General features: G+C 45.8%; 1 protein-coding gene across 18 annotated transcripts in view; it reads right to left on the bottom strand.

The window, feature by feature from the left end:
• Positions 1 to 11,964: 11,964 nt before the first annotated feature.
• RIMS1 (regulating synaptic membrane exocytosis 1) overlaps positions 11,965 to 13,425 on the bottom strand; it is a 146,135-nt gene continuing 144,674 nt past the window's right edge. For all 18 annotated transcript variants that reach the window (XM_044421657.1, XM_044421656.1, XM_044421661.1 and 15 more), the window contains one exon: positions 11,965 to 12,183. In XM_044421657.1, the coding sequence (XP_044277592.1) occupies positions 11,965 to 12,183 (219 nt within the window). The remainder of the gene's footprint in view (positions 12,184 to 13,425) is intronic.

The raw sequence follows: 13,425 nt of genomic DNA, 5'->3' as shown, positions 1-13,425 counted from the left end.
TCAGCTCCTTTTTGAGTTAGTCTGCACACATGTGTATGGTGCAGACAGAGTTAACGGCCGATTTGGAGATCCTGGAAACATAGCAGAAGACTAAGGCTATGTCACATTTTGGGAGCAATTTCCACAGTACATTTTGCATTAACTCTTCTTTGATGGAAATGCAGCAGGCTAAAGAACTGTGGTTGCTATCTGAATTTTGGCATCTACAGCATTCCTGCCAATTTATTTCATTACATCTAAGGAACTCTGTGTGAAATGGCTTCTTAGACCTCTGGCTCATACACATGGCCTTTGGTACTAAAACAGATTACTGTTGCCACTGATTTCACAGGGACAACTTCTGTGACAGGTTTCTGAACATTTAGTTCCATCAGTGTCATGGATTTGCTATAGCAGAGATGCTGGCTTTTCTTCCCTTTTCGTATTCATCCAGTTTTAGGCACTCTTTTTAAATAAAAATCAGCTACACCTTCTACAGCCTACATTTGAACATTTGAACCCTATGCATGTTTACTTAGAAATATGCTGCATTGTGCTAATGGGTCGTACTTCCTAGCAGGTGAATTAAAAATTTCAGCCAAAAGGAATTGATCCCAAACTCTTTATTCAGTTCCAAGAACCCCTGAAGCATGTCCTGCAAGCCGTAAACCAATTACAGAACTAAGCATTCCAGTAGCTCCACTGGCATCCACAGACAGGTGATTTCCTCTGACGGTGAGTCATTCTGGAGCATCTTTGGCTCAGGTGTGATGAGATCGCCTGCTCACTCTCTGTGCAAAGACACGGCACAATGACTTGCTCTGAGAGTTAGACAGCCTGCAGAAATGCGCTGCTGGTGCGGTGCTCCTCGGAGGGCAAGTAATGCTTACTCATTCACATTTAAAAACAGCAAATTGCCTCCATCTGCCATTCAGAAAAATAATAAATTGTGCCTATCAGAAGTTGGGGGAGCACAGTTCCTCTCCATGTGCATCTTTTTTTATATATATATATATATATATATATATATATATATATATATATATACACACACACACACACACACACACACACACACACACACGCGCGCGCGCGCGCGCGCGCGCAAGACTAGGATGCAGCCTCTGGGAATGGAAGTTTCAAGTCGATTTATCAGTGTGAGAAAATAATCGTATGCATGCCTTCCTCAAATGTTTTTTGAACTAATTCCTGTCGATGCTGTTTCAGCTTGTGAGCAGCTTTCATTAGTTGATGAAACCAGGGCTGCTACAGAAATGGCTGCAGTTGCGGGACTTTGGCTTATGGGGGGGGGGGGAGTTTCAGTGTTCTGAACAACATTGACAGAATGTTGCAAGTTGCTTCATTTATTACATAAAACAAATGTAAGAGAGCCTCCTGTGACATCCATGTACTTGCAACAGGCACCTGTTTCTCTGTTGCTGCTGCCGCTGTTCCAGTGTGATATAATCTGCTAGGCAATCACTGCCCTTCAGGCATGTAAACACGAACTTCTTCCGCCACCTTGTGGTAATATTTGGGAAATGCTGCACTGGATTGCATTGCAGGGTGTGCTGGCCTCATGCTCGTCCCAGTCGAGTTCACAGAATCGCAGAATAGCTGGGTCAGAAGGGTCCAAGGAGGCCACTGAGTTCAATGCCCTGCTAGCGCAGGATGCCAGTTTCACCATCCGGATCAGATAACTGTCCAGCTGCTTCCCGGCCGCTCCTCGTGTGGGAGAGCACACAGCCTCTCGGGGCAGTTGCTCCCACTGTCTGCTGCTCTCACAGCCGGCAATTCTTCCTTGTGCCTGGCCTGCACCTGGTACATGTAGCTTACGGTCGTTGCTCCTTGCCCTTCAACCTGGGATGAGTGAGGCCTTGCCGTTCTTCGTGACGGCCCTCGAGGTGCCTGTAGCCTGCCATCCTGTCCCCTCCTACTCTTCTTTTCTCGAGGCTGAACAGCCCCAGGTCTTTCAGCCTCTCAGAAGACTTATCGTTCAGCCCCTGCATCATCTTTGTTGCCTTCCTCTGAACACTCATTCGCATCCTTTTTAAACCTGGCTGAGGTCTGACTAATGCGAGGTAGAGGGGAATGAGTACGTCTCCATTTCTGGAAGTGATACACCTGTTTATGCATCCAAAATAGTGTTTGCCTTTTCTGCGGCTGCATCACACTGCTGCCTCATGTATAGCTTGTTGTCTGCAACAACTCCAAGGTCCTGCCAATGGAAGTCTTGTTCCGTGAGGTAAGTAGCATTTGCAATAGACTTCTCCTGGAACAAAGGGAAGCAATGTGGTTAGAGCATTGGACTGCGAACCATGAAGCCTACTGGGTGGCTTTGTGCCAGATACCAGCCTTCTTGTTGTTGTGAGGTTAAAATGGAGAGGAGAACTTTGTAAGCTGATTTGCCTGTATTGCAAGATGAAGAAAGGCAGAGTATAAATGCATTGTGAAGATGATGATGGGGGGGGGTGCACCCAGCAAGCTCCACTGAGATGAGCAAGATTTTTTTCTTTTTTACCTCCAAGCCTGAATAGATATTATCAAGGGCTGAATCTTGATTTAAACCAAAAGTCAGCACTGCCCCCTCCTCCCCAGGTCTCTGAAAATTCTGCACAGAGGGCAGGTGCACACATAACCATGACCTAGCTTGGTACGAGCAGCCATGGTGACCCACCAGAAGATGGAGGTCATTGTGGTTGCGCTGCTCCCTCCCCTCTCATTCTTCCTGGCAGGGGACTCGGTGGGGAAGGGTGTTCCTCCCACCTGAGAGCCATGAATGCAAGCTGATTTCAGCTTGCCACAGCAGTCACGGAGTCTCTTGTGCTTAAAATGCTGCAAAAAGGACAGGGGGCTGAACAAACACCCCTGCCCTCTGCAGACCTCTGGAGCAGGAGGCGGGGTGCCGGATCCACGTGATCCAGCACATGGGAGGGGCAATCAGGGGGGCAGCAACGGGGGGCCATGAGAATCGTGCTGCCCTGCCATGTCCATGGCCTGCCCCTCCTGTGACCCCCTAGGCAGTTTGCTCCCAGGAAGGAGTGGGGGGGGCGTGGCTTCAGGGGGGAGTGTGTCACTCTGCCCCACAGTACATTCACTGACACAGCCTGCTGCCAAAGCCTTGCGCTGGGCACGTCAGGGATTGCTGCTCGTACCTTCTGCAAGGGCTTGGTCACGGCGGGTGCCGCTCCCCAAGAACACACATGGACTCTGCCTTCCAAGCAAACCCAACCTCTAGTTAAAGAAAGCCTTTCTCTCCAGCAGTGGTGTCCTCGTCCTCGTCCTCCTCCTCCGGCCAGAAGCAGAGGAAGCAGTTCACCCAGAAGCACCACCGACCATTCGGGCCTCCTCTAGTGCTCTTTTCCTATGGTTGCAAAGGTCAGTCCTCACCTTTGCTGAGTGCCAGCAGTGCCGTTCATCAGGCTTTGCGTCTTTTGTGGCATGTGGAGTCATTCGATTATGCTGGGATTTACTGTTCCATCCCTGAAGTGTTTCTCAGTGCGCCCCTAATACCAGTCAGACTCTCAAGACAGGGCCTGAGAAGATGTATGGATTTGTGACATCTGCTGCACCTCCTCTAGAGGGATTTTGGCAGCCACTGCCCTCCTCCCCTTTGCCCTTGAGCCGTCCTCTTGTCATCTGCCTCTGAAGCAGCTCTCACCGTTTATTATTCACAGCTACTATGACCTTTGCAATGGATGCAAAATATCCCAGACCAAAACCTTCTAGCCCATTCTTTTCTGTTTCTCCTCTTGCTGATTTGTCTTGTCATCTCCATCTGATTGCAGTGTCCAGTTTGGAAAATGAATAGGTGCTGGGGCTGACACATGTCGTGTAGTTGGGGCCTGAAAGATCCCACCCCATCTGACACAGGATCTTAGTTAGTGGCTCAGTGGCCTTACCAAATGCTTGGCCCCTTTACTGCTTTCATTAACTAATATGGATTATATTACTTTAAAACTGAAACTGAACATAAGAAATTGTTTATTATATTATGGTGTCATTAATTAAATGATGTTCAAGGCTGCTAACAATAAAATCTAGATAAAAAACAAAAACAAAATCTTAAACCATAATGTGACTACAGTGAGGGTGAAAGACCTCAAGTCCAAAAAAGTGTAGAAACATAGAAACATATAAACAGAGCTAGTCAGAAGGGTCCACCTGGGCCATCTAGTCAGACCCCCAGCTCCAGCTGGCTCTGCTCACGACATGCTCTGCTCATGACAAGAAATAATTGAATTCTTACTGTTAAGAATGCTTGGAAAAGAGGGGACTGAAAACTGATAAAATGGCAAAAAAGCTGCCTAGTCGTGGGCAAATTTGCTTTAGTAAGTCCTTTATTCCTAATTACACCATGGGTGGGTTCTCACAACAGAGCAACCCGCACTGTGACACAAGCCATGCGGTGTGGACGACCTGCCTGGAAGCGCATGACGTGCCAACTGCAGGACCTTGCCCGCTGCCTCCCCCTTGGTCCAGGACCCCCTGCAGGGGCACAGAGGATCCCTTCCCTTCCCACTGTGGGGAAGCCAAATGCACTTAAGTGATGTCGGGGAGCAGGGCAACAGGGGGCAAGCCAATAAATATTCATTTATTAGATTTATAACCTGCCTTTTCCCTTTTAAAGTCCTTAGAGTGGCTTACATCATTCGTCTCCCTGCCATCTTATCTCCAGAACAGCAATCCTGTGAAGTAGCTCGGCTGAGGGCCTGTGACTGGCCCAAAGGCATCCAGATGGCGCCATGGCTGAGCAGGGACTGGAACCCTGGTCACCCGAGTCGCAGTGCCACACTTTAGTCACTGCACCACACTGGCTCAGCATGTGTTACCACTACGTTGGGAGCACCTGCATTCTGCCTTTGGCAAGGTATACCTAATAAAGCACAAATTTACTTCAGTGCCAGAGCGTTCCTTTTAAGCAACTTCCTTTGTGGTTGTCAGTGCAGAGGAAGAAGGAGAAGAAGAAACTGGATTTAAGCCATGGTACCTTTAAACTGAAAGGGGAAGAGTTGTTGAAGGGTTTTAGTTGTGACTCAACAGTCAGGAAAAGGTCAAAGATGGCCTTGCTTGTTTTTCAGTAATGCACTGAACTCAGTAAGGTTAGCACAACTGACAGCGATGGTGTTATTGGTGCAGTCACTTCCCAGACAGTAATATCTGAGAGGAATATGGTGTGTGACCTGGATCAAAGTGAGAGCTGGCAGAAACTGATAGGCATGAGAAAGAAAAGAAAGAGGTGGAAAGGACACATCCATCAAAGCAACAAGGAGTGCTATTTCTTAGTACTTGAATACTGCATCTGAAAAGTAATGCAACACACTCTGAATCCCTTATGATTAAGTAGCAGTATTGAAGAACACACACTTGGGGAAGCGTTTGCAGCACACTTCCAGCCAACGAAGCATCCACATTTAATTCTGTGTAAATTTCCAACAGAGTATTATATTCATGGAAAATGACTGGTACACACATAAACATTGCAGAGGGGGAAAGGAACAGCTTGGATAACCAAGCGTTTCCTAAAAGTCTTTCTGTGCCATTGCAAGAGAAGGTAGAAAATGCAGGGGTGCCACTTGTTGTACCTGTGAGATCAGCTGCACTTGTTGTGTGCAAGTTATGCAGCTGATCTGAACATTTGTTAGGGCAGAAAGGCGGCAGGCAGCCCTGGGGTGCCATTCCTTTCATTAGGTTCACAGTCCTGCAGCTCACAGACTCATCCGGTTGATTACCACCCCTAAACCATGGTGGCAATCAAGGGGCCTAGCAGGCCACTAGGTCCAACCACCTGCTCGATTCAGGACTCTGGTCTCCCATCCAGATTTCAACCAGGCCTGACCCAGCTTAACTTCCAAGATTAGGCAGGATCAGGCACTCCATGGAAAGATCAACTACATGGATTTCATGTAAATATTAGGAAGGATGCCATCCTAATCATGGGCCAGATGATGATGATGGTGATTCATGTTCTTAATATACCACTTCTTCTTTGAAAGAAATCCGTAAGTAGTTTGTAAAAGAATAGAAAGAAAAACAAAATAAACACACTCACATGCACAGTGACTGCAGTTGCATGATGGTGGGAGAAGAGGAACCCCCTTAACCTCTTTTCCCTACCTCCTCTGTGCCAGCCCTATACTGCCTGATTTGCTGACTTACCCCTGGGGCACTCGGCTTCCCTTGTGATCTGAATCCCAAGTACCCCCATGAAGCAAGATTTGGACAGAGGATTTCTTTATCCAACTTGACTGGACTATGAACAAGCAAAAGTCCTGTAGCTTCCTAAAGACTAACAGATTTATTATGGCATTAACTTTTGTGAACTAGAATTCAATTTTCCGGATGCAAAAATGTTAGATATGTGTCTTGGTGTCAAGGAAAAAAAAGCCATGAGATCAGAGGGAAATGACGTGCAAGAAGTACAGACTTTGACCATTCCATCAAAAACTTAAATGCATTTAGTGCAGTGACCATTCCCAAAAAAGTGATGATGATAACACGATCCTCCTGAAAGTGCCTACTAATTGACATACAATTCTCTTACATGTATCTCCATTCAGATCACAGGTGGCTGAACTTGCCCTGATTCTTAGCTTAGAATCAGTTCAGCAGAGTTTGGTAACCTGGTTGGGAGGGATGACATATGAGAGACTGGGGGAATTGGAGGAGAGTCCAAGAGGATCTTTAGCAACTTGCAGCTGTGTGGGGGGATGTCATGGGGAGGTGGCCATGACCTGTTCTTCTCTGCAGTGGCGGGCAGGACATGACCCAATGGGGCAAAGCTCAAGGAGCCAGGCTTCAGGGTGAATGTCAGGAAGTACTTCCTGATGGTTAGGGCCCCTAGGATATGGAAAGGGCCTCCAAGGGAAGTGCTGGAGGCCCCATCAGTGAGGGTGTTCAAGGAAAGTTTGGACAACCACATGTTGGGGATTACGTGAGAGGACCCAGCTGGAGCTGAGGGTCAGACTAGATGGGCTCAGAGGCTCCTTCTGACTCACTTTTGTTTCTATGTTTCTTCCTGAGGCTCAGGACAGCTCTCCATGGCATGGCATTGAACAATATATTGAAATAAAGTAGACTTCCCAGATATCTTCCATTAAAATAAAGGATACAGAAGAATTCAGATTTGAAATGTACTCCCTGTAACTATGTGAACTGAGAAGGCAGTTTTTCTGAAAACCTAGAAAAGAAGTGTCTCTTAATATATTTGAAATTTGCGGAATCATTATCACTGGCTCTATATTATGGCAAGCCTCAGGAATGCTTCTACACATGGAACACTGTGTAGTCACTGTGCGCGCGTGCACACACACACACACACACATTTGAATGCCCAGAAATTTGAAAGTTGTGTGGCATATCTTGCTGAAAACTCTTCAGGGAAAGGGAATGTAAAATTCAACAACACAACTAGGACTCCTTTGTGTGATTGCTTGCTTGTTTATGGGATATGGAATGGAGGTGGTGGAGGCCCTATCAGTGAGGGTATTCAAGGATAGGCTGGACATGCACATGGTGGACATGTCATGAGTGGAGCCAGCTGGAGCCTGGGGTCAGACTAGATGGCCCGGGAGACCCCTTCTGACTTGCTCAGTTTCTATGTTTTAACTTGGGAACTGACACCATAGTCAAAAAGGCCTGCATGCCATGTCATCTACTAATTATGGCAATTTACAACGACCATAGCTTTGATTGCAAAATATGCGTGAGTAGAGCTTCATCTTTTCTTCCTTGGAGCTATTTCTCGGTATTTTTAGGGAAAAGCACAATTCACAAATGGTGCAGTGCACTAGCTGCTGCTGACTCTTCATCTGTATCTTCTTCCTCCTCCCCTTTCCCCAGTTCAGGAAACAGCTCTCATGTGGCATAGTCAGTGTGGCACGGTGCTCAGAGGGCTGGACTAGGACCCGTGAGCTCCAGGCTTCAGTCTCCACTCAGACAGGAGTCTCACCACCTGACTTTGGACTAGTCCATGGCTCTCTGCCTAACGTACCTGGCAGGTTTGTTGTGAGGATAACAGGGAGAGGAGGAGGAGGATCATGCAAACTGCCCTGGGCTGTTCACAGGAGCAGAAACTAGGATACAATCAAGTGGTGGTGGTGGTGGTGATGATGCTATCGGGCAACCTTCAGTGCTGATGACAATAAATTACATTATTTCATTGAATATATAGCTTTTTAAAAAAATAATAATGTCTTATGTGCCTCGCTGGGGATCTTGTCATGGCTGAAAAGAACACAAGTATTGTGATATGCAAGCAAAGGAAAACTGCATTCTCTTATTGTTTTCCCATGTAGATCAGTTACTTTAGGGTGGTTTTAAATGTGTAGCCAGAAGAAGTTTGGTGTCTCTGAAAGAATGAAGTGCCAATAGTAACTTAAAGGGAAGTGTGGACGTGCTTATTTTGCTTTGTTTTTGGTGGGGCAGAAGAAAGGGATGGAGGGATGCTGCACAGGAAGGGTTAACCTCCACCATTTGCAGTACAGTCCTCACCTGGACTGAGATCTTCTTGGAAGAATTAGGTTTTTTATGATATATCTACATAAATATCTTTAAAAGATACAATTAACATAATGTGTAGTTTGACCCTGAGTGGGGGCCACAATGTCAGTAAAAGCTAAAACCACATGTACTTGAAAAACAAAATGCTATGCAAAGAATGATTTCCCCCGAACAATATCATATTGGAGAAGCCTCACAGGAGAATACCCAGTTCCTTCTCTCTGTTTGGAAAACTGGGACCAAGGAGAGAAGAGTCACACTGTGTGGCACGGGGAGGTTGCCCTCCTTAACATCTGCATGATGCTTTCTTGGAGGTGTGTTGGAGGGGAGGAGAAGGGAATGGCTGTTAGAAAGACCAGCAAGAGGTGCATCTAAAACAAAGACTCACTGGCCAGACGGCATGAACGCCCAAGCTGCTGCTGACTCTTCTTGCAGAACCAGCAAGATCCTTCTAGCCTGAAACAGATACTGGGCTTGAAAAAAAGGGGGCTATTGTTGTGGGCATCTAGTCCAATCCTAGGTGGCTGTCCCCTACAGGATCTCTGAAAAACGATGTTTGCATCTGCCATAGTATGCATTGCTTGGCTTCCGTGGCTGCACCTTGCTTCCTCTTGAAACTGTGTGTCTTCCTCAGACCTCAGCCTCCATCAGAGCATTTCCTTAGGTCAAGCGTGTGCCAGTGCGCATGGACTGTCTTGCAGCTCCAGAGAGACGAAAGGAGGCAGAAGCTGTGCGTGGTCTGACAGAGGACTGGGCCAGTTGCTTTCCTGCCTCACTGGAAACCATGGGGTGGGCAGTGCCGCGCAGGACCCTTCCACTGCTGCTTTCATGATTCTTGTTATATTTGTTTGCCCTGAGGACTGGCAGCATCAAATAGGGACCAGGAGAAGAAAAGAGGCATCCGTTATGCCACTGCTCTGTGGTCATTGCTCCCGTTTCCCTAAAGCTTACGGCTACCCAAAGTAGTGGAATGGCATGCCAGGGGGCTGCAGCCATCCCTGGCCAGTTGCCTCACCATTTCCCTTGACAAGTGATTTGACCAGAGGAGGAAGAGGAGCTGCCATGGCTTGTCTGGGGCCATCCTGGACCACCAGTCTGCGGGTTCTGATGGCAGCACCACTGAAAGGAAGCACCCGCTAACCATGGCCAAAGGTAGCACCTTGCATCCGTGGGGAAGTAGTGGGAACACTTGCAAGAACAGCAGGGGAGGGTGGACAAAGAAAGGACATGAATCTGAAAAAAGAAGAGCTGGAGGTCACACTGCACCGAGCCCTGGCTTTCAGTATATCCATTAAGAGGCTTGTGTCCTTGGCTGCCTGACCTTCCTGTGGCTCTTGGAGCACCTCCTGGCCTTCTGCCATATTGTTCCTTAGACTGGAGTAGTGAAGAGGGAGACCCCAGAAATGGCAGCTCTGCAGTTTTGCATCTCACCTGCACACATATGGAATGGAAAACAACTACACTGAACATGAAAAGGAAATTTTATTAAACATGTCTACATAACATGAGTTGGAAGTTTCTTTAAAAGCACAGGGAAAGTTTAAGACAAGTGGTCAAAATAGAAAGGTACTACCGAATTCTAATTTGTTTGTTTGTTAGTTTGTTTGTTTGGCCACTAAAAGACAGAAGAGAATCTAGTAGTGCACCAATGCATCAGTTCTTTCTGCTCAGCAGGCGGAGCAGGAATCCATCCATGTGCCATGTAAACATGGGCAGAAGAGTTCTGGCAATATTAAATCCCCCTCCTCCATTCCCTTGGTGCAGGCAGTTCTGTCTATGAAGGAAAACGTAATTGTGTACACAGTTTCTACATGTGTTACAGCCCCACAGTAGGAATCTACACCAAAATATTTATTAGAAGGAATTTGGTCCGTACTACGTCACGTTATCCATAGGGTAAAAAATACAGTCCATCTATAGACACTCAGCACCAGACTGACTGACAGCCTGGCTAAAACCTGCAAAATGTCTATAAGAAAAATGGATGGCTTAGATTTCTTGGTTACTTGATTAGAGTAATTACGAGCAAACTGTACAAGTACATGCAACATACAGCCTGGCCTACGTGAAACTAACATACATTATTAAATAATCTCTTGTTTGTTTCTTTTTCTTTTCTCTTTTTGTTTTTTTTCTTTATCCTTTTGCTTTTTTACAAAAAACGTGCATGCAGCTTTGAACAGTTCCAAGTCATGCTGCTCTATTTGTGAGATCACCATAAAAGGAGGGAGAACTTCTCAATGCACCTGCACATTCTGCAGTTTTCAGCACATTTACAGAAAAACACAAGGGTATTCAAGGCCAAGAAAGAACCTAAATGAACAAAATGCAAATTCGTTTGTTTACTGTACGTTTCCCCCACCCCCCTAAAAGTAAGATTACTTTTGATAAAAAAAACCAAGCATTGTGCTTGCATCAGTCTCAAAGAAATGTAAACTGAAATTCGATAGAAACATTAGTAAGTGCAGAATATATCGAGCGTTTCCAATGAAAAACCGAACAACTTATACCATGCTGTAACCAGGACAGTCAAGTGTGTCAAAAAGAGACACGTGCATCAGAGAAGCCTGGGTATAGCGGAAAGTGTCAGATCCTACCTCCATTTCTGGCCATATTTGGGAAGTCAATTATACGGTTACAAGTGTGCATGTGAGGACATTTATCATGGGGTCTGGTAAGACACCATTTAACAAATATAATGGCCCATGTCAAAACGAAAAACAAACTCTTTTTTATCAATTCTTCAACAATAGTTTGCAGTGGCAGATTTCCTTCATGCAAAGTCTTAATGGAACATGACACATAATGTTAATCTATTCAATGGAAAAATCAAGATATGTTAAGAAAAAGCTAAAGCAAACCATACATTGGTCATTTATTTTTGATTGCCACGTGTGTTCAGACTGTGGGCAACCAGACCAGGGGTAACAGGACTACTGTTGGCATCACATGGTAATTCTGGCGGATGAACACTTTTTGGGAGATGCTTACAGAGATGTACTTCAGCCCTTTTTGGTTTCAGTTAGAAAAAGAAAGGAAGGGTCTCTGTTAGCATCATGAAGACTTTTAGAAAACTGGCTGAGCAACACAGCAAAAACAAGTGGAAGTAACTCATACAGAAACACCAGGAAGTTAACACTGTTTGTGGTCTCCGTGGGGGGAAATGGCATGAGAGGATTGTGGGAAGAATGTGTGGTTCTAGTTTAATCTTAAAGGTTCCTCCTCATTACAATTATAAGCATCATTAGGGACATTTTGCTAGATGGATTTGACTGTATTTTCATATACTGCTTTGTTCAGGCAGTTTATACCACCCTTCCAATGAACAACTCAGACATATTTTTGGATAAACTACAACAGGCAAAATTGAAGTGATGATTGTCTCTTTTCGGAAGTGCTCCTCATTGTGGTGATTTGCTCCCCTACCCCCACTGGTCATCCTGGGTGGCAACAAGTGTTAGAGAGCTCCCGCTACTCTGTCTCCTAGGACCGAATGCAAGGAGGCCCAGTTGAACTTTCCAGAGATGACTGAGAAGCCCGGCGAGTCAGAGGAGTCAATGTTGGATCCACCAGGGAGGAAGGTGGAAATAATTTATACCAGCCTATTACCACACTGGACAAATCAAGTTCTTCCAGCAAGATCTGTGCAACTCCCATGAAACACTTGTGATCCATCCGGCCGTAGTCTCCCCAGACTATCACCTACAAAAACAACAGACAGAATCAATACACACAACCCTCTTACTACATGCTATGCAGTTCCAAGCAAGGAGGATTTGGGGCTGGTACTGGTGTGTTTTGTTGTTCTTGTAGGGGAATATACTGGAGAGGTAAGGTATTTCTTTAATATTTGCTTTACTTGCAGATAAACAAATAGGGAACTGTGGAAGCAAATGCACTGCTGTGAGCGGCACACGCAGCTGATAATCCTGTGTCTGGACCCTGAAGAAAGCCACTGCGCCTTAAAAATGGCATAGCTTGAGCCAACTCTTAGTCTTTATTCTCTCCTGTCGTACCTTTAATGGGTCTCACAAGCTTCAATGGCTTTCATTAGAGACTCACAACTGTAAGAGCATCTGTTAGTGATGAGATGTCAGCTAATCATTCTGGACTGTTAGCAAGCCATCAACCTAAGGAAGAATGATCTTGCAGCAAGTACAATATACTCACTGCAAGTCCTCACCGTCTGTGAAAAAACAGGGATTTTTGAAAATTATTTTTTACCCCCAGAGAGAAGCAGGAAGCCACTGGGCAAAGTGTTGCAGGAGTGGTTCAAACCATGTCACTGTATTCAGATTTTATGTATTATTTATTTATTTATTAAAACATTTTTATGCCGCCCCATTCGCCAAAGCCTCGGGGCGGCTTACAACAGTAAGTTAAAATAATTATAATATAAATAAAAAATATAAACATTAAATTAAAAATACAAAAATACAGTATAAAATAAGCCGCCTTGGCCAGATAAAATCCAATAATATTAACAGGTAAAATGCCGCTTGAATAAAAAGGTCCTCGCCTGGCGCCGAAAAACAAATAACGACGGCGCCAGGCAGACCTCTCTGGGGAGCGCGTTCCATAACTTAGGCGCCACCGCAGAGAAAGCCCTCCTCCAAGTACCCACCCTCCTAATTTCTTTCACAGAGGGTTCCCGGAGAAGGGCCTCCCCCGCCGATCTCAAGGGGCGGCTGGGCATATATGGATGCAAGCGCTCCTTCAGCTAACCAGGACCCAAGCCATTTAGGGCTTTATAGGTCATCACCAACACCTTGAATTGGGCCCGGACTTCAATGGGAAGCCAGTGAAGCTGATGGAGAACTGGAGTCATGTGAACACAATGCCCAGTCCCCGTCAGCAGCCTGGCAGATCTATTTTGAACCAATTGAAGTATCCGGACCGTCTTCAAGGGTAGCCCCACGTAGAGCGCGTTACAGAAGTCAAGAC

Source organism: Varanus komodoensis, unplaced genomic scaffold, assembly GCF_004798865.1.
Source record: "Varanus komodoensis strain SLA01 unplaced genomic scaffold, ASM479886v1 scaffold12, whole genome shotgun sequence".
In the NCBI taxonomy this organism is placed as follows: Eukaryota; Metazoa; Chordata; class Lepidosauria; order Squamata; family Varanidae; genus Varanus; species Varanus komodoensis.
The sequence above is the reverse complement of the archived record's forward strand: the minus strand, read 5'-3'. Positions and strand labels throughout refer to the sequence as shown.